The sequence below is a fragment of the Salvelinus fontinalis genome, unplaced genomic scaffold (genome assembly GCF_029448725.1).
Source record: "Salvelinus fontinalis isolate EN_2023a unplaced genomic scaffold, ASM2944872v1 scaffold_0002, whole genome shotgun sequence".
Classification (NCBI taxonomy): Eukaryota; Metazoa; Chordata; class Actinopteri; order Salmoniformes; family Salmonidae; genus Salvelinus; species Salvelinus fontinalis.
Window position 1 is genome coordinate 1,590,223 of NW_026600211.1, and position 26,693 is coordinate 1,616,915.

The 26,693-nt window shown below is 43.2% G+C and overlaps 2 protein-coding genes across 6 annotated transcripts; one reads left to right on the plus strand and one right to left on the minus strand.

The window, feature by feature from the left end:
* Positions 1-835: 835 nt before the first annotated feature.
* LOC129841834 (folliculin-like) lies at positions 836-14,886 on the minus strand. Of its 4 annotated transcripts, none has more exons than XM_055910142.1 (13): positions 14,580-14,886; positions 11,913-12,036; positions 11,537-11,740; positions 11,182-11,328; positions 5,494-5,715; positions 5,116-5,282; positions 4,900-4,991; positions 3,241-3,404; positions 2,920-3,033; positions 2,698-2,821; positions 2,359-2,487; positions 1,974-2,076; positions 836-1,664 (listed from the first exon to the last, which is right to left on the minus strand). In XM_055910142.1, exons 2-13 carry the CDS (start codon positions 11,922-11,924, stop codon positions 1,457-1,459), a joined length of 1,686 nt encoding a protein of 561 aa, XP_055766117.1. In that variant the 5' UTR covers positions 11,925-12,036; positions 14,580-14,886; the 3' UTR covers positions 836-1,456. The 4 variants fall into 4 exon arrangements, with proteins under 4 accessions (XP_055766117.1, XP_055766116.1, XP_055766115.1 ...); XM_055910141.1 differs by having other exon boundaries at positions 11,913-12,107; XM_055910140.1 differs by having other exon boundaries at positions 11,913-14,886.
* A 224-nt stretch (positions 14,887-15,110) lies between these two features.
* LOC129841833 (leukocyte receptor cluster member 9-like) lies at positions 15,111-26,122 on the plus strand. Of its 2 annotated transcripts, none has more exons than XM_055910138.1 (6): positions 15,111-15,210; positions 15,554-15,706; positions 21,909-21,990; positions 22,710-22,840; positions 22,931-23,275; positions 23,883-26,122. In XM_055910138.1, the coding sequence occupies exons 2-6, from the start codon at positions 15,565-15,567 to the stop codon at positions 24,914-24,916; spliced, it is 1,734 nt and encodes a 577-aa protein (XP_055766113.1). In that variant the 5' UTR covers positions 15,111-15,210; positions 15,554-15,564; the 3' UTR covers positions 24,917-26,122. The 2 variants fall into 2 exon arrangements, with proteins under 2 accessions (XP_055766113.1, XP_055766114.1); XM_055910139.1 differs by having other exon boundaries at positions 22,946-23,275.
* The last annotated feature ends 571 nt before the right edge of the window (positions 26,123-26,693 follow it).

A 26,693-nucleotide genomic window follows, 5' to 3' on the forward strand; every position in this document is an offset into this window, starting at 1 on the left:
CACTTTAAGTAGGTATGATTCACTGGTACATTCTATTTATATAGATTTGTTTTAAAAGCTCAAATTTCACCCACTCTTTTTAAGAACTATAATAAAAAATGTTTAACCTTTATTTAACTAGGTAAGTCAGTAAAGAACAAATTCTTATTTACAATGACCGCCTACCCCGGCCAAATCAGGACGACGCTGGGCCAATTGTGCGCCGCCCTATGGGAATCCCAATCATGGCCGGATGTGATACAGCCTGGATTCGAACCAGGGACTGTAGTGAAGCCTCTTGCACTGAGATGCAGTGCAAGAGTAGAAGTATAACTACACAAAAAATGTATGTTATAATACTCCCTAATTTGCTCAAGCATTATATACATACACAGTAAAAAAAAACAGGGCATGAACTTGAACAAAGCCTCGTGCTACTGGATTTTACAAGTCTGCAGACTTCAGCAAAAGCCTTCTGAAAGGGATCAAATAACTGCGAAAACACAAAAAGCTTTGCAGTTATTTACTTATGATAATGAGTTACTAGCTTGTTAGTGAAGAAGCCCCCTGCTGATGTGGTAGTATACAACACAATGATATGTTGAGGGACTGAGATCTCATTATGCAAGGGTTTTTATGTTGCGTGTCACCGAAGACCTAGAACTGTTGTTTTACACCACTTGAGGTCTCTTGGCTGACAGCCACTCATTGTAAAAAAAAAAGCATGTGAGAGGGAACTGGCAAAGGACACAAGTTTTTTCCCCCTCCACTCTTTTTCTTCTCCCTTCTTTCTTTGATTTAATGATTCTCCACAAGATGGTGCCAGTTGGGAAAAAGGATGAATGCCTCACCAATATTTCAGTTTCAGCTCAAGCAGTTATTTTATTTGAATATCTCTGTACAATGTGCTAACAAACTATTGAAACTTTTATAATAAGTCAGACATAAAATTGTGGACAGTGTTCCTATAATAATTCCCTTTTGATTACTAAAAAAAAGATACAAATTACTTATTACGTTTTACATAATGTATCTGAATTAATTATTAATTTAAAACCGACCCATAGAGTGGCTTTTTGTTCTTTATGGTGAAGGATGGGTTTTAATCAAGTCAGCACCTGGACACAAACATATCCTTCAGTCAGTCTATCTGTCATTACTCACTCATTCACACTCGTTTTCTTTCCCTTTCTCTCTGTCTGTCCAAATACAGTAGTAGATACACGCAGAGGGTGCTGGGAGGAGCTAATCGACGGGCTCATTATAATGGCTGGAAAGGTATAAATGGAACGGTGTCAAACACATCAAACATATGGAAATCACGTTTGACTCCGTTCCATTTAATCGATTCCAGCCGTTACAATGCGCCCACCCTCCTATACCTCCTCCCACCAGTCTCCTATACTGAGATACAGTATATTTCACTCCAGCTGTATGGTCTCTCCCGCTACCTCTCATCTTCTCCTCCACTGCTCTCTCACTGGCTAAGGGGCCTCTCCCCTCCTCTGACAGCGGTCATCAGATGGCTCTTGTAGGTCTTGCTGAGTCCCGTCATCCAGAACTTGAGCAGCTTGACGTTGTCCTCCTCCCCAGACCCCGTGGCACCCAGCAGGGCCAACACCTTCTGGGTGTCCTCCCTCCCACGCCCATCTACCTTGGAGAACTTAAACAGCACCTTCACTTTACTAAGGAATTGAAGGGATAGAGAGAGGGGAGGGGGTTAAGGGGAGGATGGGTATGGATAGAAGTGGGAGGGAGAGGAGTTATTGGAATTTCCCAATGATTCTGGTCTACATTAAGCATTCCACATCATCCTGTACTGCACAGCCAATGTAACCAGGCTGGGGCTTTGGGGGGTTTCATTGGGGGACTTGTTTGACTCTTTAATGCCCCACTATCTACAGTTGCATACCTCTGTTTAGAAAAAGCCAAAGAAATGAAACTTCAAAGTTTAGGGAAATTCCCTGCTTATCAGAGGGGTTGTTGTTACTCACTTCATCCACTCCTCCTTCAGACACAGCAGACAGTGAGAGACCACGTCCACTGACAGGTTCTCATTGGACAACGCCACCTCGATCTTATTCAACAACGTGGGACCTGAGAGAGGGGTGGGGGGAAGAGAGAGAGGACGGGAGAGAGGGACAGAGAGCAAGGGAGGGAGAGTGATAGGGGTGAAGAGAGACAGGGAGAGAGCACGAGAGATGCAGGTCAATAGATTGAAACTGGAAACTTAATGGAGGGAAATTTCACACAACTAATTGTCTTTGACCTTTGCCATGATTGTTAACAACTAGAGATGCCTTGAAGAAGACATGTATAATGTATACCTTCATGTTGATGATGTATACAGTATATTGTCCAGATGGGGTATATCCTCACCTTTATCTGTAGGCTGTGAGTTGGTACTGCTGATGTTGAACTGGTAGAGTGAGAGGATGTCTTCACCACAAGCAGCAGAGTACAGAGAGCCCCTCTCCACACTGACCACATCCACCAACACTGAGAACTCTGGGAAGGGACACAGCAGGATGGACATATTTTATGGGTATTTTAGATTTCGAAACCTTATGAAAACCTTTTATTTGTTAATTGTTCTGTTCGCACTTATAACTGATATCATTATCATACAGTATTTTATTATTAGCATATGTAATAGTGATTATAAGCAGACCTCCAAATAAAGCAGTAACCACAGTGATGTATTCTGGGTTTGTGTACCTGAGGAGCTGACGTGTGTGGGGATGGGCACGTCAGGGCTGAGGCCCAGGAAGTTACATCGGTATGCTTCCTCATACTGGGCACTGTACGTCACAGAGCGGACACAGCCCACCGGTAGCAAGGCCTGATGGGATATATACCAAACCATGTGATTAGCGATGAATGTTAGGAGGAATATTCTTTATTAAAGGGGGATATGATGAGTAAACTTGATTGGCTGACCTTCAGCATGGTGAATGCTGAATGGATGAGCCCTGGGTCAGCCCCTCTCAATATGACCTGATTTCCCATGAGCACGTGCCATGCTAGCTGGCGGAAATCAGTGGTCCCGAGCACCTGTGTACCAATCAGATATCATCACAAGGAAACAGACAAGAAATGCATTCACAAAATAAGAGGATATTGGTTTCCCTCTATAACCAATTGGCTCACACAGTTGTTTCTTTTGAAACCAAGTGGTTAACAGAATTAAGTATGGCGTATGATGTGCTAGAAATGAAAGTGTTCATGATGTGGTAGGGAGAAAGGCACACCAATGTTTACCTGTCTTAAATGTCTCAAGGACCTGAACTTTGGACCAGGATACCCCTCTGCTTTCCCCTCGTCAAACAAGAAGTCTCTGTACAGCTCGCTCTCCGATTGGTGGCACTGGGGTCTAGACCCGCCCCCTTCTGCTCCTTCCCAGCAACTAATTTCCTCCTCTTGCTCTGAGAAGACAACAGGACATTGTTAAAAAGACATACAAAACACCCAATATCGGGACTAATTCCAAGATATATACTGTTATTTTATTTTAATTGATTTAGCCAGGATAGTAAACAAAGTAACAATTGCAACTATTTTCCTGATTGGAAGTATTCAAGTTTCATAACGACCTGCAATATCAGAGCTGAACAGGGGGGAGCAATGGAAACATTTTTGTCCCAAAAATGGTAATCAGAATGGAATTTGTGTGATATGGTTGAGTGAGTCACATCGTAGCTCTCTGTCCTCATGGTCTAACCGTGTTAATCACACGTTTACTGTAGATACGGACTCCTGTTCCACTCTGACACACTGGGCAAGCGCATGACTTCTCATGATAATGCTGTCAGAAACGTTTTACCCTGATATCAGATCACACCCTTTTATTGACTTCTTTTAACTTGAGCCATATGTGGTAATATGTCTCTCTGACTAGTGTTAAACTGGTCTCACGGTGTTTCCCACCTCTAGAGTTATCCTGTCTGTCTGCCTTTCTATGAACACCAGTGTGTACCTGTCTACCCGCTTAACATTCGGGCTACCTGTCGGTCTCTCTATGAGCACCAGCACATACCTGTCTGTCTCTATGAGCACCTGTGCGCACCTGTCTGTCTCTCTATGAGCACCTGTGTGTACCTGTCTATCTGTCTATGACCACCAGTGTGTACATGTCTGTCTCTCTATGAGCACCAGTGCGCACATGTCTGTCTCTCTATGAGCACCAGTGCGCACTTGTCTGTCTCTCTATAAGCACCCGTGCGCACTTGTCTGTCTCTCTATGAGCACCCGTGCGCACCTGTCTGTCTCTCTATGAGCACCCGTGCGCACCTGTCTGTCTCTCTATGAGCACCCGTGCGCACCTGTCTGTCTCTCTATGAGCACCTGTGTGTACCTGTCTGTCTCTCTATGAGCACCCGTGCGCACCTGTCTGTCTCTCTATGAGCACCTGTGCGCACCTGTCTGTCTCTCTATTAGTACCTGTGTGCACCTGTCTGTCTCTCTATTAGTACCTGTGTGCACCTGTCTGTCTCTCTATTAGTACCTGTGTGCACCTGTCTGTCTCTCTATGAGCACCTGTGTGTACCTGTCTGTCTCTCTATGAGCACCTGTGCGTACCTGTCTGTCTCTCTATGAGCACCCGTGCGCACCTGTCTGTCTCTCTATGAGCACCTGTGCGCACCTGTCTGTCTCTCTATGAGCACCCGTGCGCACCTGTCTGTCTCTCTATGAGCACATTTGTGTACCTGTCTGTCTCTCTATAAGCACCTGTCTGTCTCTCTATGAGCACCCGTGCGCACCTGTCCGTCTCTCTATGAGCACCCGTGCGCACCTGTCCGTCTCTCTATGAGCACCAGTGCGTACCTGTCTGTCTCTCTATGAGCACCAGTGCGTACCTGTCTGTCTCTCTATGAGCACGCGTGCGTACCTGTCTGTCTCTCTATGAGCACGCGTGCGTACCTGTCTGTCTCTCTATAAGAACCAGAGTGTCCTCTGTGGGAGCTCCCTCCAGCAGCTTCTCTGTCAGACGACTACCACAGGCCTTCAGTAACCTGCAGTAGAGGAGAAAAGATAGACAGATAGAACACTGCACGACCACCCCTGATGTTGACTGTATGTCTGCTATTGTTTAGATTAGTAACCTTAGTGATCGTTAGCGACAGTTAGCTGTCTCACCAGCTGAAGGAGGAGTGTAGGCTGGCCCAGAGGTTGGTGTGCTGGGTGAGGGAGGGCAGGGAGCGGGCCGCGTTACCACTCCTCTGGTGGGGGAAGACAGCAGGAGAGAACACACTGTTCATCCTCACCGCCCTCTGAGGACACACACACTGCTCACTGTCAAACACCTGTAGAGGATAGGGGGAGGGGGGAGAAATTAGAGGGAGAGAAGTCAAACATGGCCCCCCTATTCTGTCTGGTAGTAAGAATTAGTGTTCATGTTTAATTGTCTTATGTTTAATGTTCTCGTTATGAATAGTAAGTGTGTTTTAATGTGTGTGTATATATCCATGTCCCATACATTTAACATGGTGTGTTAGTTTGTGTGTGTGTCCTTACCTTCAGTGCTGTGCTCTGTAGACTCTGTATAGTGAGTCTGAGGTGGCGCAGCAGGAAGGGCCAGGAGTTGATGAGGTAGATCCTGTCCATGGCTACCATGACGATACTGTACCACCGCTGGAAGCCCCGGGCCAGGCTGTCCTTGATGAAGAATGTGTGAGAGAACACAAAACCATGCTGCTCATCCCCAAAGAAGATAGGACCCTCACGACCTGGACACACCTAGAGGCAGGGAGGGAGAGAGGCAGATGAGAGAGGGGGGGTACTGAGGGGAGAACAGACATTAGGAACAGAGCAAATGGAATGGCATCAAACACCTGGAAATCATGTTTGATGTATTTGATACCATTCCACTGACTCCGCTCCCGTCATTACCACAAGCCCGTTCTCCCCAATTAAGGTGCCACCAACCTCCTGTGATATCTATCTATCTATCTATCTATCTATCTATCTATCTATCTATCTATCTATCTATCTATCTATCTATCTATCTATCTATCTATCTATCTATCAGGGGTCTCCAACAGGTAGATCATGCAGTAGCTCGCAGCCCACCAATGAGTAGCTCACCAAACAATTCTGAAAGTACATGCAATTTTCCACCGCAAACAAATCTCACAAGTAGACTCAGGCACTGCAAGCTCCCAGCTACTATCTAATCAACGCAACATTGACATTATCCCACCTCTGGTTAGTCACCAGGGCCTAAAGTCACATTACCCTAAATGTGCAGGTGAACATTTTGGTTAAAAGAATGAAATTAAACAATATAATTACTTCTTACTAGTAATACATTTATTGTTTTACAAACACTAAAAAGCATGTCATCTGTTTTTGAGTGTTTTGTTGGTGTAATTTTAGCGGGAGAAAAATATTTTCTCTTGTAAAAATTCTGAGTGGCTGGTAGATTTTTTATTCTACCTGCCACAGTGGCTGGTGGCCCAAAAAGTAAATGTTATGCCCCGTTGGCTTAAAAAGCAAATGTTATGCCCCGTTGGCTTAAAAAGCAAATGTTATGCCCCGTTGGCTTAAAAAGCAAATGTTATGCCCCGTTGGCTTAAAAAGCAAATGTTATGCCCCGTTGGCTTAAAAAGCAAATGTTATGCCCCGTTGGCTTAAAAAGCAAATGTTATGCCCCGTTGGCTTAAAAAGCAAATGTTATGCCCCGTTGGCTTAAAAAGCAAATGTTATGCCCCGTTGGCTTAAAAAGCAAATGTTATGCCCCGTTGGCTTAAAAAGCAAATGTTATGCCCCGTTGGCTTAAAAAGCAAATGTTATGCCCCGTTGGCTTAAAAAGCAAATGTTATGCCCCGTTGGCTTAAAAAGCAAATGTTATGCCCCGTTGGCTTAAAAAGCAAATGTTATGCCCCGTTGGCTTAAAAAGCAAATGTTATGCCCCGTTGGCTTAAAAAGCAAATGTTATGCCCCGTTGGCTTAAAAAGCAAATGTTATGCCCCGTTGGCTTAAAAAGCAAATGTTATGCCCCGTTGGCTTAAAAAGCAAATGTTATGCCCCGTTGGCTTAAAAAGCAAATGTTATGCCCCGTTGGCTTAAAAAGCAAATGTTATGCCCCGTTGGCTTAAAAAGCAAATGTTATGCCCCGTTGGCTTAAAAAGCAAATGTTATGCCCCGTTGGCTTAAAAAGCAAATGTTATGCCCCGTTGGCTTAAAAAGCAAATGTTATGCCCCGTTGGCTTAAAAAGCAAATGTTATGCCCCGTTGGCTTAAAAAGCAAATGTTATGCACCGTTGGCTTAAAAAGCAAATGTTATGCCCCGTTGGCTTAAAAAGCAAATGTTATGCCCCGTTGGCTTAAAAAGCAAATGTTATGCCCCGTTGGCTTAAAAAGCAAATGTTATGCCCCGTTGGCTTAAAAAGCAAATGTTATGCCCCGTTGGCTTAAAAAGCAAATGTTATGCCCCGTTGGCTTAAAAAGCAAATGTTATGCCCCGTTGGCTTAAAAAGCAAATGTTATGCCCCGTTGGCTTAAAAAGCAAATGTTATGCCCCGTTGGCTTAAAAAGCAAATGTTATGCCCCGTTGGCTTAAAAAGCAAATGTTATGCCCCGTTGGCTTAAAAAGCAAATGTTATGCCCCGTTGGCTTAAAAAGCAAATGTTATGCCCCGTTGGCTTAAAAAGCAAATGTTATGCCCCGTTGGCTTAAAAAGCAAATGTTATGCCCCGTTGGCTTAAAAAGCAAATGTTATGCCCCGTTGGCTTAAAAAGCAAATGTTATGCCCCGTTGGCTTAAAAAGCAAATGTTATGCCCCGTTGGCTTAAAAAGCAAATGTTATGCCCCGTTGGCTTAAAAAGCAAATGTTATGCCCCGTTGGCTTAAAAAGCAAATGTTATGCCCCGTTGGCTTAAAAAGCAAATGTTATGCCCCGTTGGCTTAAAAAGCAAATGTTATGCCCCGTTGGCTTAAAAAGCAAATGTTATGCCCCGTTGGCTTAAAAAGCAAATGTTATGCCCCGTTGGCTTAAAAAGCAAATGTTATGCCCCGTTGGCTTAAAAAGCAAATGTTATGCCCCGTTGGCTTAAAAAGCAAATGTTATGCCCCGTTGGCTTAAAAAGCAAATGTTATGCCCCGTTGGCTTAAAAAGCAAATGTTATGCCCCGTTGGCTTAAAAAGTAAATGTTATGCCCCGTTGGCTTAAAAAGTAAATGTTATGCCCCGTTGGCTTAAAAAGTAAATGTTATGCCCCGTTGGCTTAAAAAGTAAATGTTATGCCCCGTTGGCTTAAAAAGTAAATGTTATGCCCCGTTGGCTTAAAAAGTAAATGTTATGCCCCGTTGGCTTAAAAAGTAAATGTTATGCCCCGTTGGCTTAAAAAGTAAATGTTATGCCCCGTTGGCTTAAAAAGTAAATGTTATGCCCAGTTGGCTTAAAAAGTAAATGTTATGCCTAGTTGGCTTAAAAAGTAAATGTTATGCCTAGTTGGCTTAAAAAGTAAATGTTATGCCTAGTTGGCTTAAAAAGTAAATGTTATGCCTAGTTGGCTTAAAAAGTAAATGTTATGCCTAGTTGGCTTAAAAAGCCACACCCAATAGCTGCCAATTAATTTCCAGCAATATTGCACCTGTCTGTCTGTGTGGTGCACACATTTGTTCATCACTCCGTGTGTAGCCAGTTGATGTGATAACCATCTCGTGGGTTGATAGTAACACTTCTCCCAAAACCTTCTCAATTAAATGTTAACTGCAAAGTAGGCTTACCTGGCAGAAGTATATCATGAATAAGTATATCATTTGTATCTATTATTTGGTTATTTGCAAACTTTACCATGAAATGAGCAAAGAACCACCGCTAAACCGGCACATTCCTCACTCCCTAGATGCACGATTAAAAAGGGAAGTGGAACTACACTGGAAAATAAAAGTAGAACTACACTTCAAAATGATTAGTTTGTTTTCTTCCAGACCCCCCCAAAAAATTGTCTTCTGCTGTGATTTAGGCATTGACATGGACTCAGCACGTCCAATTTCATTGTTTCTCTATGAACAATTGTAATTTTCAGAGTGAAAATTCAAACTGAGAACATAATTTGGGAATATACAGTTGAAGTCAGAAGTTTACATACACCTTAGCCAAATACATTTAAACTCATTTTTTCACAATTCCTGAATATTTAATCCTAGTAAAAATTCCATGTTTTAGGTCAGTTAGGATCACCACTTTATTTTAAGAATGTGAAATGTCAGAATAATAGTAGAGAATGACTTATTTCAGCTTTTATTTCTTTCATCACATTCCCAGTGGGTCAGAAGTTTACATAAACTCAATTAGTATTTGGTAACATTGCCTTTAAATAGATTAACTTGGGTCAAACGTGTCGGGTAGCCTTCCACAAGCTTCCCACAGTAAGTTGGGTGAATTTTGGCCCATTCCTCCTGACAAAGCTGGTGTAATGGAGTCAGGTTTGTAGGCCTCCTTGCTCACACACGCCTTTTCAGTTCTGCCTACAAATTTTCTATAGGGTTGAGGTCAGGGCTTTGTGATGGGCACTCCAATACCTTGACTTTGTTGTCCTTAAGCCATTTTGCCACAACTTTGGAAGTATGATTGGGTTCATTGTCCATTTGGAAGACCCATCTGCGACCAAGCTTTAACTTCCTGACTGAGGTCTTGAGATGTTGCTTCAATATATCCACATAATTTTCCATCCTCATGATGCCATCTATATTGTGAAGTGCACCAGTCCCTCCTGCAGCAAAGCACCCCCACAACATGATGCTGCCACCCCTGTGCTTCACAGTTGTTTGGCTTGCAAGCCTCCTCCCTTTTCCTCCAAACATAACGATGGTCATAATGGCCAAAAAGTTATATTTTTGTTTCATCAGACCAGAGGACATTTCCCCAAAAAGTATGATCTTTGTCCCCATATGCAGTTGTAAACCGTAGTCTGGCTTTATGGCGGTTTTGGAGCAGTGGCTTCTTCCTTGCTGAGCGGCCTTTCAGTTTATTTCGAAAAAGGGCTCGTTTAACTGTGAATATAGGTACCTGTTTCCTCCAGCATCTTCGCAAGGTCCTTTGCTGTTGTTCTGGGATTGATTTGCACTTTTCGCACCAAAGTATGTTAATCTCTAGGAGACAGAACACATCTCCTTCCTGAGCAGTATGACTACTGCATGGTCCCATGGTGTTTATACTATTGTTTGTACAGATGAACGTGGTACCGTCAGGCGTTTGGAAATTGCTCCCAAGGATGAACCAGACTTGTTGAGGTCTACAATTTATTTTCTGAGGTCTTGGCTGATATCTTTTGATTTTCCCATGATGTCAAGCAAAGAGGCACTGAGTTTGAAGGTAGGCCTTGAAATACATCCACAGGTAAACCTCCAATTGACTCAAATGATAACAATTAGCCTATCAGGAGCTTCTAAAGCCATGACATAATTTTCTGGAATTTTCCAAGCTGTTTAAAGGCACAGTCAATTTAGTGTATGTAAACTTCTGACCCACTGGAATTGTTATACAGTGAATTATAAGTGAAATAATCTGTCTGTAAACAATTGTTGTAAAAATTACTTGTGTCATGCACAAAGTAGATGTCCTAACCGACTTGCCAAAACTATAGTTTGTTAACAAGAAATTTGAGGAGTGGTTGAAAAATGAGTTTGAATGACTCCAACCTAAGTGTATGTAAACTTCCGACTTCAACTGTATTTAAAATATTTGAAAGGGCCCCCCTTAGAGTTGTTTAACCATTATTTTACCAGGTATATTGACAGAAAACATAGTGCACTACTTGCTATTGTACACTAAGGACCCGGGGAAGAGTTGCAGAGGATAGAAGAAAAATGTGCCTATTTGAAAGCGTGAAAATAAAAAATAAAAATCGCAAGCTACTAAGTTTAATTAGCTCTCACGCTAGAAAAGGTTGGAGACCCCTGATATATATTGTCACATACACCGGATAGCTGCAGTGAAATGTCTTGTTTTATAGGGTCAACCATAGTACAGCCATAGTACAGCACCCCTGGAGAAAATTAGGGTTAAATGCCTTGCTCAAGAGAACATTGACAGATTCTTTACCTTGTCGGCTTGGGTATTGGAACCAGCAACCTTTTCGTTACTAGGTTACCTGCCATCCTTAACTAAAGGCTTATGTATTGACAAACAGTCATGAGTGTTAATGCAAGAAAAATGGCAACACGCACACTCACACACGAACACACAGGTGGTTACCTCACAGCTGAGGCTGCGTACGCAGGCCTGGCGGACCACACTGAAGAGCTGGGGTTGTCTAGGTTGTTGGTGGCTGAGGAACCGGATGCCTGTCTCACTGTCCACACTGACGAAGCCAGGGTGAGACGCTGGGAGAGACCGGCAGCCCTGACAAAGAGATGGAGAGAGACAGGGAGTGAATGAGAGAGAGAGTGAGTGAGTAAGAGAGAGTGAGAGTGAGTGACTGAGAAGGGAAGAGAGGGAGAGAAAACGAGATGACCAGAAAGAATAGTTATTAGACAAAACAAATTAGTCAATGTCATTTCTATTCTGTCCGTTCAGCCGTTCACTCATCTCACACACATTCCCCACTCACCTCGCACATGTCTCCTCTCTGTGTAGCTGAGCTGTTTGCCCTCATGGTGAGTCCCTCTCCCTCTCTGTCCGACTCCCTGTCCCCGGGTATGGGGGCGCCAGCCTGGGAGGGTGTGGGGGATGGGGGGTGCAGAGCCTCGGTGCAGAACAGGGTGCGGGGGCCATGGAGCTCACAGAAATGACAGAGAGCTACCAGAGCATTCATCTGAAGGGGGAGGGAACAGGGCCGGCCCACCCATTAGGCAGGATTAGGCAGATTTTTACATCTGTGGCAGATTGACGAGGGTGGCATTTTCCAAGCTAAACTGACCAAGATGTACCAACAACACATAAAACGTCACATAAATCTGCCCAAAAAGAATGACAATTTATCTCACCCTTTGGCACATGGGCTATTTAGGTGAATGCCGATGCCGCCATGTGATAAGCAGTGCTCACTTTGTCAAAAGCAGGGAAGCAAAATATTTTTCTTGTCCATGCCGAGTGTGACTCTCCAGGGTCCTGTTGGAGAGACGAACCGCTGCGGCACTCCAACATACCGTCAACAAATCATCTAACATAAATCATGTAGCCTATAGCATAAGGTAGAAAGAGTATATGGCCTTTTCTGTAGAATACAGGCTGGAGTAGAGATCAAATTTATGACAATGTCATGAGACAGACACTTTTTACATCATGCACATCATGCACGTTTCTCCGAATCAAATAGCGTAACCTAAATTGCGCCCAACCCAAAAAAATTAAGTGCTTCGAATATGGCATGTTAACAAATATATCTTAAAAATCTTAAGGATTAGCCCCTTTTTTCAATTTTTGCCTAAAATTACATACCCAAATCTAACTGCCTGTAGCTCAGGCCCTGAAGCAAGGGTATGCATATTCTTGGCACCATTTAAAAGGAAACACTTTGAAGTGTATGGAAATGTGAAAGGAATTTAGTAGAATATAACACAATAGATCTGGTAAAAGATAATACAAAGAAAAAAAATATGTTATTTTGTATTTGTTTTGTACCATCATCTTTGAAATGCAAGAGAAAGGCCATAATGTATTATTCCAGTCCAGGTGCAATTTAGATTTTGGCCACTAGATGGCATCAGTGTATGTGCAAAGTTTTAGACTGATCCAATGAACCACTGCATTTCTGTTCAACATTTTGTATCAAGACTGCCCAAATGTGCCTAATTTGTTTATTAATAACTTTTCATGTTCAAAATTGTGCACTCTCCTCAAACAATAGCATGGTATACTTTCACTGTAATAGCTAGTGTAAATTGGACTGTGCAGTTAGATGAACAAGAATTTAAGCTTTCTGACAATATCAGATATGTCTATGTCCTGGGAAATGTTCTTGTTACTTACAACTTCATGCTAATCGCATTAGCCTACGTTAGCTCAACCGTCCCGTGGAAGGGACACCTATCCCGAAGTTAAAAACAGGACAGGTCAAAGTAAAATGGACAATATGGAATGAACAATCAGGCTACTCAACTGCTGTCTAGTAGGCTTGGGCGGTATACAAGGGTAGTTGGAAAAAGCCACTGGATGGTTTTTCAATAGCATAAATACCATTGAAACTATTTATTTTAAGTTTTTTAATAAATTTGAATATTTGTAGCAACTTTTTAAGTAAATACCTGCAGTCAACTTGTGCAATACGTTAGGAGATAAAGAACATTGCGTTCTTCATTTCACCTTCCACATTATTATGACGCTTATTGTAGTTTCCAGTCACGTGCCACTTGGTGTTCGTTTACAAGCACACAACGATGAGAGACCGGAGCCTTGTGAGTCACTCACTGTTGTGCAGCATGCGCCAGGTGATCTAATTACAGTATGGAATTCACAACTAAATGCTTGCGAGCTAGATATCTTATAACTATTAAGTTAACTGACTAAAATGTGCTAAATGCTCTGCAGTTGTGCATTTGGTTTGCTAATTTAGTAGCTTGTTATCTATCTAGCTAAGTGGTTAGCTTCTTCCAAAATCAACATTTTCTTGGTAATAACAGAGAATCCCCTCCTGGCTAATATTTTTTGTGTGCGTGCAACAAACTGGGAAGAGCATTTTTGAGTTACTTGTATAGTTTAGGTCAGAAACTGTACGAAATGTTCGCAATGCGCTCATTAGCATTTAGTTAGCATTCTCTATGGGATTTTACAAGCACTTGGAACCATTGTTAACCTTCGGATTTCAGTGTATCAGTGTGGTTTGAAAAAAGTACCCCGTGTTCAATGCCGCTATTACCAAATTTCCTGGAATGGCACAAGGTTGGTATTTAAAAAAAACTTTTTTATTTGTTATTTTGCAGACGCTCCCGAGTGGCGCAGCGGTGTAAGGCACTGCATCCCAGTGCTAGAGGCGTCACTACGGACCTTGGTTCAATTCTAGGCTGTATCACAACCGGTGCAAAATTGGCCCAGCGTCATCCGGGGTTGGCAGTCATTGTAAATAAGAATTTGTGCATAACTGACTTGCCTAGTTAAAAAACTATTCTAGAGCAACTTGCAGTAGTGAGTGCATATATTTTCATACTGGTCCCCCATGGGAATCGAACCCTCAACCCTGGCGTTGCAAATGCCATGCTCTACAAACTGAGCCACACAGGACCATACAATGTTGATACAATCTGGATACCACTCAAGCCTACTTACTGCCTAGGAGTTTCACCCAGTATGCTAAATTGTCATGATAATCAGTGGCTTCATCTTTGTATCCATACATAGCGAAAAATAAAGTAAAGGAGATCGACAATTTGTTTTGCCTGGCCTATTACGGCAGAACGGCCAGCACCTGGCCCGGGAGAGAATGGCCAACACCTGGCCCGGGAGAGAACGGCCAACACCTGGCCCGGGATAGAACGGCCAATACCTGGCCTGGGATAGATGACTGGTGATCAGAGGTTTGTTATTGTCAATGCTTTGTCTTTGGATTCAGTGTAAACATTGATGATGTATTACCATTCTGTGTAATCAAAGTTAATTGCTGGGGAAAGTTTCCTACAACCTTTCTAAATGGAAACCTATAAGTCAAGCACACTTACCTTGATTAAAGCAGCGTAAACAATCACTGCAACAAATTACAGGCGATCAGATTGCATCAAAACATCACAAAAGGACATTACTGACAAGCTAACCCCTAGCACAGCACGAACAAATGTCTCGAAAATAGATCATGATAATTTTTCTTAAAAGCATGGGAAATAAGTCGCCAATAAGTCGCCAAGTTCTAATTGCTAGTTCATTCACAAAAGTCGTCTTGTTGCTGTATTAGCCTTTGCTTATACTTCTTCACTGCTCTGGTACGCTCGCTCTCTAGGTTAGTGGTAGTCGTCATGTGATGAGGGGAGTCATGCGCTTTGGATCCAGGAGGACCGCACAGATGACTCATAGTTTTGGTATACTCTCTTCCGTAAGAAATTATAACAAACTATTGTCAATTTATAAACGGCCTAGTATAGAAAATATTATAGTATCAATTGTTTTGAGGATTTGAATGATTATTTAAACGAAGAGAAGAAAGCCTGTTCTCGTCACTGAGGTACATAGACCTAGAACTACATTTCCCACAAGTCCCTTCAGTACAAACATAACAAAGGTCAAAGTGCACATTTACGGTAGCTTCAGACAGATTCTGTGATATATCTGTTTATAAGTCAGAGGGTGTACATTCAGGTAACTAACAACAATAATGTATCATAATGCATATATTATACAGTACTGCATTATCGTTTTATTAATGTTTAACATTTTGGTTGCATTGTATAACTTGTTATCTTGACTCTTGGGTGTGGTGTAGCTACATCCTCGTTAGGGCAGGTTACCTCTCAGTTCTCCATAGCTTAGGTAGCTACTATAGATACTTTAGGACAACTTACTTCTAAATATATAGCTACTATATTTACAAAATCAATTATTGCTTAATTGATTGATTTATTAACTGGTTGTGCTTGTATTGCTATGTTAACAGTGAGAAACAGAGTTAACACTTTTGTATAATAATCTTTTACACCCACAGGTTGATTGACTATGGCGTCAGAGGAGACAGGTGTGCCTTTGGGCTCAGCTGAGACCCTGGAGGACAGGAGAGCACAGGAGCATCGAGCTACAGAGGGGCCAAAGACAGAGGTCCCAGCCAGTCCCAGCCAAGATGGACCTCAGGTGACGGCAGGTAATGTTTTGCCATCCAGTTGGATTCTGTGTGCACTGCTGGTACGTGTACACATATGAGATGTAGGCCTAACTAGGGCATATACGCTTCCTCAGAGGCAGAGCAGAAATGACAGTGAAAGAGAATGTTCATATTTTGATAATTACACAACACTGAAGTTTATCAAGGTATGATCAAATTATGAAGGACCGTTTTTAATATCGAGGTACCGAGGAAGTTGGGTGTTCACCAGTTGAGGCTGGTGGGAGGAACTATATGAGGGCGGGCTCATTGTAATGGCTTGAATGGAATATATGGAACGGAGTCAAACGTGGTTTTCATATGTGCGATGTGCTTGATATCGTTCCAGCCCTTTCAATGTAACCATCCTCCTATAGCTCCTCCCATCAGCCTCCACTGGTGTTCACCCCATCCTCATCTTCTGTAAAGGAAGTCTGGGTTTGCCTGAGTAACGATATGTTCCACAGAAATTCCACACTGATTGTATCTTAGCTACACTCGCAATAACATCTGCTAACCATGTGTATGTGACCAATCAAATTTGATTTGATTTGTGTTGTTAGGTTCTAATTCTCAGAGTAAATAAGTCAATGGACACCATGAAAGCTTAACCAAGTGTATTTCTTCCCAGAGGATCAATACAGCTGCATCAGACAAAACATGATTCCACCAACACAAGTATATATACTCCAATTTAGGCACTCCTCCTTCTCTCTAATCCTTACATATTTTATGGTTCGACAGGAAGACGACATGATAGGGTAATAAACCATTGTTTCTCCCTTAAGGGGACCTGACCTGACCTCAACCCCCTTGATGCCTAATCCAAAGATCTCCACTAGAGGTCGACCGATTTATGATTTTTCAACGCCGATACCGATTATTGGAGGACCAAAAAAAGCCAATACCCATTAATCGCCCCCTTAATTATTTATTTATTTGTAATAATGACAATACCAACAATACTGAATGAACACTTATTTTAACTTAATATAATACATCAATAAAATCAATTTGGCCTCAAATAAATAATGAAACATGTTCAATTTGGTTTAAATAATGCAAAAACTAGGTGTTGGAGAAGAAAGTAAAAGTGCAATATGTGCCATGTAAGAAAGCTAACGTTTAAGTTCCTTGCTCAGAACATGAGAACATATGAAAGCTGGTGGTTCCTTTTAACATGAGTCTTCAATATTCCCAGGTAAGAAGTTTTAGGTTGTAGTTATTATAGGAATTATAGGACTATTTCTCTCTATACGATTTGTATTTCATATACCTTTGACTATTGGATGTTCTTATGGGCACTTTATTGCCAGTGTAACAGTATAGCTTCCGTCCCTCTCCTCGCTTCTACCTGGGCTTGAACCAGGAACACATCGACAACAGCCACCCTTGAAGCAGCATTACCCATCCAGAGCAAGGGGAACAACTATTCCAAGTCTCAGAGCGAGTGATGCTTGAAACGCTATTAGTGTGCACCCCGCTAACTAGCTAGCCATTTCACATCGGTTACACCAGCCTAATCTCGGGAGTTGATAGGCTTGAAGTCATAAACAGCGCAATGCTTGAGGCATTGCGAAGAGCTGCTGGCAAAACGCACGAAAGTGCTGTTTGAATGAATGCTTACGAGCCTGCTGGTGCCGACCATCGCTCAGTCAGACTGCTCTATCAAATCATAGACTTAATTATAACATAATAACACACAGAAATACAAGCCTTGGGTCATTAATATGGTCGAATCCGGAAACTATCATCTCGAAAACAAAATGTTTATTCTTTCAGGGAAATACGGAACCATTCCGTATTTTATCTAACGGGTGGCATCCATAAGTCTAAATATTCCTGTTACATTGCACAACCTTCAATATTATGTCATAATTACGTAGAATTCTGGCAAATTAGTTCGCAACGAGCCAGGCAGCCCAAACTGTTGCATATACCCTGACTCTGCGTGCAATGAACGCAAGAGAAGTGACACAATTTCACCTGGTTAATATTGCCTGCTAACCTGGATTTCTTTAGCTAAATATGCAGGTTTAAAAATATATACTTCTGTGTATTGATTTTAAGAAAGGCATTGATGTTTATGGTTAGGTACAGTCGTGCAACGATTGTGCTTTTTTAGCAAATGCGCTTTTGTTAAATCATCCCCCGTTTGGCGAAGTTGGCTGTCTTTGTTAGAAAGAAATAGTCTTCACACAGTTCGCAATGAGCCAGGCGGCCCAGACTGCTGCGTATACCCTGACTCTGTTGCAAGAGAAGTGACACAATTTTCCGAGTTAAAAGAAATTCATGTTAGCAGGCAATATTAACTAAATATGCAGGTTTAAAAATATATACTTGTGTATTGATTTTAAGAAAGGCATTGATGTTTATGGTTAGGTACACGTTGGAGCAACGACAGTCCTTTTTCACGAATGCGCACCGCATCGATTATATGCAACGCAGGACACGCTAGATAAACTAGTAATATCATCAACCATGTGTAGTTAACTAGTGATTATGATTGATTGATTGATTGTTTTTTTATAAGATAAGTTTAATGCTAGCTAGCAACTTACCGTGGCTTCTTACTGCATTCGCGTAACAGGCAGACTCCTCGTGGAGTGCAAAGTAAGTCAGGTGGTTAGAGCGTTGGACTAGTTAACCGTAAGGTTGCAAGATTGAATCCCCGAGCTGACAAGATAAAAATATGTTGTTCTGCCCCTGAACAAGACAGTTAACCCACCGTTCCTAGGCCGTCATTGAAAATAAGAATGTGTTCTTAACTGACTTGCCTAGTTAAATAAAGGTGTAAAAAAAAAAAAAAGATAACTTGAAATCGGCCCTAATTAATCGGCCATTCCGATTAATCGGTCGACCTCTAATCTCCACCCGTATCCCCTATAGCAATCCTGTGACTTCCTCCTGTCCACCCAGCACATTCCAAAGCCATCTGGCTCCTACAGATAACCATTAACTTCTGATGTAAAAACCAGTCTCTATCACTCCTCAGATACTATACTTCTGAGTATAATAATGTTCCAAGTTTAACCCAGAATCGAACAGTGTATTCATCATACAGTATGATCTCTCTGAGATCTGCTTGTATTATTACCTGTTATTACCTTTGTATTATCTCTCTATTTTCTTTCTCTCTGCATTGTTGGGAAGGGCCCGTAAGTAAACATTTCACTGTTAGTCTACACCTGTTGTTTACCAAGCACGGGACTAATAACATTTGATTTGATATTTGGGAGAAAGCAGTGTTTTTCCCACTTGTTACTCCTCCACTCTCTCTGAAAGCTCCTGGTAGAAGTTGTTCTGAAGCACAGAGTATCAGCTCACTGTCGCTAACTTCTAAGGAAAACACAGAACTAACCTAGGTCAGTGTCTAGGGCTGGGTTCTTCCTACTCCTACTTTTGGGAAAGGGAGAAACCAACCAAACTGTCTGTGTACCCCCTCTAGTGTCATTAGGTTGCAAGCCAAGTCAGTCCAGTCCAAATGTTGTCAGTGCCAAGAACGGATGGAATTAGACGTGCAATGTTTTATGCACTATTATACTTCTTATGGGAAACCCCTCCTGCAAGGACAAAATATGTGCCTTACACACCAGTAATACTGTAGATGTGTGTCATATACTGTGTAACATTCATGTTGGGAAATCAGTGACAGCTAATACGTTGGGAGATTTATGAATGGAAAGGCAATAATGCACTTGTCAAACTCGTTCCACGGAGGAACGAGTGTTTGCAGGTTTTCACTCCTCCCTTGTTGATGAATTAACAACCCTGTTGTCTAGGTATTAATTGAAAGGAAAAACCAAAAACCAGCAGACACTAGGTCCTCCATGGAATGAGTTTGACACCCCTGACATAATGAGTCCTGGTTGTCCTAATCAGAAGTTGCACAACAACAGGCTCATTAAATCCTCACCTATGACATCATTCAAGGTGTGCCGGTATGTGATTTAGATTAGACTCTCATCAGTTTTCAGAAATATAATTGTTTTAAGAGTTTCCATTGGTAGTTATATAGTTTTATTGGGCCTATGATTTGAAATGATTCCCCTCACATAGGGAAGAGCAGGACGCCACTGTTGACATTGAGGTTATCTGAATCATCATACAGCCCCCTGCCTGAGGGGAGACTCATGTAGACCACACCCACCTGCAGCTCTAGAGTCACTGCATTTACCACAAATCTACCATTTCCACCAGGACTGTGTGCATAATTAAACATGATTCTCTTGTCATTCTTGTATATGTAAACACCAATGTCTCCTGGGCTAGGGGCATCACTGGCAGTGAATCTGATTTAGTCGACTTTCATCACTTATATCTGCACCAGAGCAGAAACCGAAACAGGAAGAGATCAACAATTTCCATCAGCACTCAGTAACATTAGATGGCCCAGAATGTACTCTCATGTCCATACATGTAGGTAGGTCGGTAGTTGTAGCTATTACCTGTAAGTGAGTTGTAGGCCTTTCCGATTTGTTGGGGAAGACTTTACTGTAGACCAGTGGGACGTCAGCATTGAAGGGTCCTATCCTCCCAGAGTAAGTCAAAGCAGCGTAGAATGACACTTTTTTGCCTGTCTGTGAATACAGTTTCATGTATGTTATTTCACATTATATGATATAGTATACACAGTAATCCTACACCTGTGAAGAAAATGTGAATGTCGCGCAGTGACTACATTTGTGTGTTTTCTAACCTGCATTCTCCTTCTTCAGCTCCTCCACCTCTCTCACTGGCACTCAGTCTGGCCTCCTGGGCTAGAGAGACATTTCAGAGCAAATATGAACTCTTCAATGATCTACTGGGGGAAATGAATAATCCTACCTACTGTAAACAAATTATTCATCTGTCGTCATTAAGCTCTTTCAGTACTGTACCTGAGTTCTCATTCTCACTGGCTGTCCCTGGCCTGCATGGCTGAAAGTTCTGCTGCTTGGACTGGAATTAGAAAGAACAAAAACAGAGAACATATTTTGAGAGCTGTAGATCCTTAAACTGTTAGAATGATAAATTCATACAAATTCTATATTATCTTTTCAGCTCTTTAATATTTATTTTGGAGACTGCAATAACATACAGAACAATATGCTATTTTGTTCATTGTCTGTTCAATTTAAATATTAGCTAATCAATTTTTTTACCTGCATTGGCTCCACCTTGTTCTTGTGGAAGTGCAGTTCAGTCTTAGTGACTCAGCTCCACTCTCTGGTTCACCACCTTTTTCTGCAGCTCCTCCACCTTGCTCTCACTAGCTGTCACTCTGGCCCCCATGTTCCTCAGCTCCACTCTCTGTTCCACCACCATGTTCCTCAGCTCCACTCTCTGTTCCACCATCATGTTCCTCAGCTCCACTCTCTGTTCCACCACCATGTTCCTCAGCTCCACTCTCTGTTCCACCACCATGTTCCTCAACTCCACTCTCTGTTCCACCACCATGTTCCTCAGCTCCACTCTCTGTTCCACCACCATGTTCCTCAGCTCCACTCTCTGTTCCACCACCATGTTCCTCAGTTCCACTCTCTGTTCCACCACCATGTTCCTCAGCTCCACTCTCTGTTCCACCACCATGTTCCTCAGCTCCACTCTCTGTTCCACCACCATGTTCCTCAGCTCCACTCTCTGTTCCACCACCATGTTCCTCAGCTCCACTCTCTGTTCCACCACCATGTTCCTCAGCTCCACTCTCTGTTCCACCACCATGTTCCTCAGCTACACTCTCTGTTCCACCACCATGTTCCTCAGTTCCACTCTCTGTTCCACCACCATCTCTCTCAGCTCCTTCAGTTCAGTAAAGACTTGGTCAGGTTGGCTGGTCTGGCAGGTTGCGTGTCTGGGGCTCATTTCGGGGTCATCATGACCTTGTTGAGTGATGTCATTCTCCCTGACTGCTCCAATCTCTCCATGAGCCCATGAACTAATCTAGTCTACTGGGCTCAGCGACCTCCCCTTCTTTACAGTATATACACACTGGTCTTGACCAATACATGGGAATTTAAAATGTGTTCTCAATGTAAAACTAGGTAAATCCAAGGACACTGATAACACAGAGAACACTGGGAAGGACAAACTACCATACAGATATTATATAAGGCCATACAGATATTATATGTTGTTTTGTAACTGACTTTGGGTGAGACATGCTGCTAAATAACTGCCCCCCCCCCCCCACCTCCTCTCTCCTCTCTCTCTAATGTACCAGGCCAGGAGGAGGGAGCAGTTGTCTGTCAGTTCTTCCTGTTGGGAAAGTGTCGTTTTGGAAACAGGTGTCGTCGATCTCACAGGTCTGTAGCTAACACGATCACTGACCTGTAAGAAAATTATGTTATATACCACAACTATGACAGGGCAATGGCTAAGTAACATTGCATTTCGACTTTTGATGGTGCCATGATGCCATTGTTACTGTGATGTCTAAACATGCCTTTACATTCATGCAATTTTTAACAAGCATGATTTAGATTGTCTGATGCATAATGTTTGTGCAGCCCTAGAACAACTGAAAATGCCCAGGGGTTAGGGGCTAATATTTACTCAATGTTCAGTATATTTCAGACTTCTAACCACTTGAACAACTAAATAAGACTGAAAGACAGAAATCTTCAAAGCATATAGCTGCCAGCCCTAAACAGATGGCCCTCAGAATCTCAGAGTCCTCCCTCTCATCACTAATCCTTCTGCCTGGCGACAGTGGAATCTTCAGAAGAAGATATTGTTTTTCCTCCTGTGATCTGCCCTCACAGCAAACAGAGCCTCTGAACCAAGTGGGAATCAAGTCATGTAGCACAGTAGAAATATAATAGATAGGTAGTTAATTCCATAAGATAAGAAAGTGAAGAGGTAGAATAGCAGAGTTAAATGAATGTATCTGTTTAGACATCTAGATAAACTTCTTAAAATACATCCATCTGAAGGTCACTGTCCTATCAGTATGAGGAAGAACTAACAGGTTAGCTCTTACATTGACCAGAGTGATGAATACAATACAATCCCTCTTTCTCAGCACTCCAACATTAGACGACCCAGAAGCTGTTATAGACCAGGAAAACAGGAAGGAGGGAGAAAAAGAGGGAAAACTCAAGAAGAAAGCAATAGGGAATAAAACAAACCAGACAAAAGACACAGAGGAAAAAGGTACAATTTCCCTTCATTAAATCTAACTGAACATCTGAGAACCCACTAAAATACCTGTTTACTGCAAACTAAGTATAACAACCTACAAAGTGTTTCTCCCCTCAGGATCAACCAAGAAGCCCCGCATGCGTACAGCCGATGACGTCATCTCTCGGATCCTGTGGGACCCGTCAGTGGAGCCGGCGGACTTTGTGGTGGGGTACGTGGACCGCTTCCTTGGGGTGCTGGAGCGGCCCTTCTCTGAGTTCAACTGGGACACCGACCCCTGCGATTGTGACTACTCCTCTGAGCTAGCCCTGCCCAGACATAGGATTCAGTACTTCACCCATAGAGGGCGTAGAGTCTGGGACCGCAACAACAGGACTGACAGGGTGTTTGGATCCACTGGACAGTGTCTGGCGCCCCCCTTTGGGCAGGAGGAGGAGCAAGAGCAGGGTAAGAGAGGGCGAGGAGGAGGCGAGGAAGGGTGGAAGGTAGGGAGAGAGGGCGAGGGAAAGGAAGGCGAGAGGGCGAGTGAGGAAGGTAGAGAGGGAGAGGGAGGGAGGGGAGAAAGGTAGGGAGAGAGGACGAGGGAGGTAGGGAGAGAGGGCTAGGGAGGAAGAGAAGGTGAGGGAGGAGGGTGGGGAGAGGGAGGGAGGGTGAGGAAGTTAGGGCGAGAGGGAGGGGGCGAGGCAGGGTGGGAGAGGGCGAGGCAGGGAGGAGGGGAGAAAGGTAGGGAGAGAGAGCGAGGGATGGAGGGAGAGAGGGTGAGGGAGGAGGGTAGAGAGAGGGAGGGTGAGGAAGGTAGGGAGGGAGGGAGGAAGGTAGGGAGAGAGGGAGGGAGGCTGAGGAAGGTAGGGAGAGAGGGTGAGGAAGGTAGGGAGAGAGGGCGAGGAATGTAGGGAGGGAGAGAGAGAGAGGGGGGGGGGGTAGGCAGGAAGGTTGGGATTTCCACAGCTCTAGAACCTGGATTAACATACTGTTCTATTTCACTTTGCTAGTCTATAACATGTTTTTGTCATAATGTTTGGTTAACCTTCAAAATCTGCTTGTTTATTGGCAGGGACACAAGATGTTGAACAACAAGACCCAAAAAACGACCACCGTGAATCAAGAGAAGAACAAGATGGCGTCATCACTACAGAGGAGGGAGAAGAGAGTGACGAGTCCCTGATAAAACAGGATGTTGAAAACGGACACATGGAGGGAAGAAATCAGAGCAAGACAAGTATTCAGATGCCTGAGTCGACCAGACCAGGCACAGGAAGTACTCCACTGAACCAACAGGAAGCAGGAAGAGAATCAGAACCCTCAGAAGAGGAAGTTGGGAAGGATTCCGTTTTAGTCGTCATAGCAGACCAGATGTCTCTATCCCAGAGAGAAAGCGAGAGCAGGGGGGAGGAAGGTGAGAAGGAGGAAGAATGGAAAGATTACTGGGATGGAGAGAAAAGCCCAGACCTAGCCCAGTGTCCGTCTGTGCCTGTGGAGCAGAGAACAGAGAGGGGTGGAGGCCGGCCTTCCAAACGTAAGCCCACCCACTTCATCACCTTCCGGGCCAACACTCCCTCCATCCTCTCCTCCTTCCAGCACCTTCAGGAGGAGCTCACCTCCCTCCTCCCCTCATCCGCCCCTCATTGGTTGCCCCCCTCCTCCCTCCACGTCACCCTCTGTCTCCTGGTCCTCCCCGGCCCAGCCGAGGTCACTGCTGCTGGGGAGATGCTCCAACGCTTCGCCTACCTGGACCGCAACCCCCCTGTGGCCGTCTCCTTCCCCCTGAAACTGAAGAACTTTGGTGGGAAGGTTCTCTACCTGAGCCCCCAGCCTCAGCCCCACCTCCAGCAGCTGAACGCTGGCCTACAGGAGGCCTTCAGAGAGCAGGGCTGGCTGCACAGGGACTCCTTCAACCCACGCTACCATCTCACCCTGGCCAAGGTGAAGGACCTGGAGGGGGCGAGGGTGTTTGAGGGGGTGGGGGAGCTGAAGGTGGGTAAGGGGGTGAATTTTGGGCGACTGCCTATAAATAGGCTACACCTGTGTAGCATGGGGATGACTGGGGATGGGTTTTATGAGACACTGTGTTTGGTCAATCTCCGGTGAGGTGTAGGTGTGTGTTTGTTTAGGTATGGAGGTGCTATTTTACAAAGCACAGAACTCACATTTCCACACCTCACAGTCTCCATAGTTTTACATTTAAAGGTGCAATATGCAGAAATCGCCCCGCCATTTCCTGGTTGCTGAAATTCAAATAGTTTGCCTAAGTTCAGTTTGTGACAAAACAAGCAATCATTGCTGGTTTTGTGTAGAGAGTCATTGTACCATCTAAACAGCTGTGAAATATCTTTTTATATAAAATATTGTATTTTCAGCTTTCTGAAGCTGGTGTACAAAACCGGAAGTAAAAGACACAACAATGAAACTTAAGAATGGTGAACATAGAAATAGCACACAGAACAGATCTACCACTTCTTAGATTTCAATGACAATGACAGATCTATAACTCACATTTCTATGTGAATTTGGTCGCTCTTCCTAAAAGTTTCGTATTGCAGCTTGAAAATTACTCCATTGATTAAAATATGAAGTCCCAATGTTCCAGAAGTGCCTCTATCTGCTACGGACCATGATGAAGTAGCTGTAATTGTAATGACTAATTTACTGTACCTTTGTTGTTAAGAAGAAAAATGCTATTACAACCTCTTTGCAATAAGGAATTGAGACCAAAAGCTCAAGAGAAGTTTCAAGTGTTTATTACCAAGAGAATCCCCGTCCATCTTCTGTTCTGGGCCTGACCCTGCTCTCTGATCCTAGGTAATTTCCTGTTATCTGATTAGGTCAACAACCTTTCTAAATGAGCATACACACAGTTTCATGGCCTGAACACCATTAATACTCACAGTAATCATTCACTACACAGGATACAAACAAACTACAGTTTAACTTGAAACATGTTACATTTTAATAGAATCCATCAATGTCTATAGCTTTCACAGGGAGGGACACCCACATTACATTTAATTTAGCAGACTTTATTACTGATGTAATAATGTAATGTATTTAATATAATAATGGCTGAAATATTATCTTTCCATCATGGTAACTGCATCTCAACCAATCAATTCTTACTTTGCAGCTACAGAGATGATTTTATAATTGTAATAAGATTAATTTAATATGAATATTTTAATATAATCCAACAGAAACCCACTGATCACTGCTACGTTGATCATGTAAAATGTCTGCTTTTACAAATAATTATGACTTTTGGATTTGGTTTGCCAAGGACATTAAATATTGAACTTGTAATTTTTTGTGAATGTCTGAGTGGTGATATTTCTGTGTAACAGCAGAGGGATGGAGGGAGGATAGAGAGAGAGGAGAGGGATAGAGAGAGGGATGGACAAAGGAGAGAGAGGGATGGGGAGAGGGAGGGATGGAGAGAGGAGCGGTAGGGATGAGAAAGGAGAGAGAGGGATGGAGAGAGGAGCGGGAGGGATGAGAAAGGAGAGAGAGGGATGGAGAGGAGCGAGAGATGGAGAAATAGATGGAGAGGGGGATGGAGAGTGAAGAGGGACGGATGTCAAAGGAGAGAGAGGGATAAAGGGAGGATAGGATGAGGGGCTTGAGAGAGGAGAGAGAGGATGGGCTGCTACAGTATAGTGCTGGGTCTGAATGAGAGCCATGGAGGCACGGTTAACTCTCTGAGTAATTCTTGCATACGTAATTTAATTTTCTGTCTCTCCCCCCTTTTCCTCCTAGATACACGCACACTAGTGTGTTCTCTCTCTCACTCCCGTACGCTCCCTTGCTCACATTATCTCTCTGACTCCCTTCCCCCACTCCCTTTCAGTGACACAGAAAAACGAACGCCACCCCT

Bases quoted from the DNA above. Each gene is read 5' to 3' on its own strand.
- LOC129841833 (XM_055910138.1), top strand. From the start codon at position 15,565: ATGGCGTCAGAGGAGACAGGTGTGCCTTTGGGCTCAGCTGAGACCCTG. The intron at 15,707-21,908 runs GTAATGTTTTGC...CTAATGTACCAG, and splicing joins TGGACCTCAGGTGACGGCAG to GCCAGGAGGAGGGAGCAGTT. The intron at 21,991-22,709 runs GTCTGTAGCTAA...CCTCTTTCTCAG, and splicing joins AGGTGTCGTCGATCTCACAG to CACTCCAACATTAGACGACC.
- LOC129841834 (XM_055910142.1), bottom strand. The intron at 11,329-11,536 runs GTGAGTGGGGAA...TCTCTTTGTCAG, and splicing joins AGAGAGGAGACATGTGCGAG to GGCTGCCGGTCTCTCCCAGC. The intron at 3,405-4,899 runs GTACGCACGCGT...TTGTCTTCTCAG, and splicing joins TCTTATAGAGAGACAGACAG to AGCAAGAGGAGGAAATTAGT.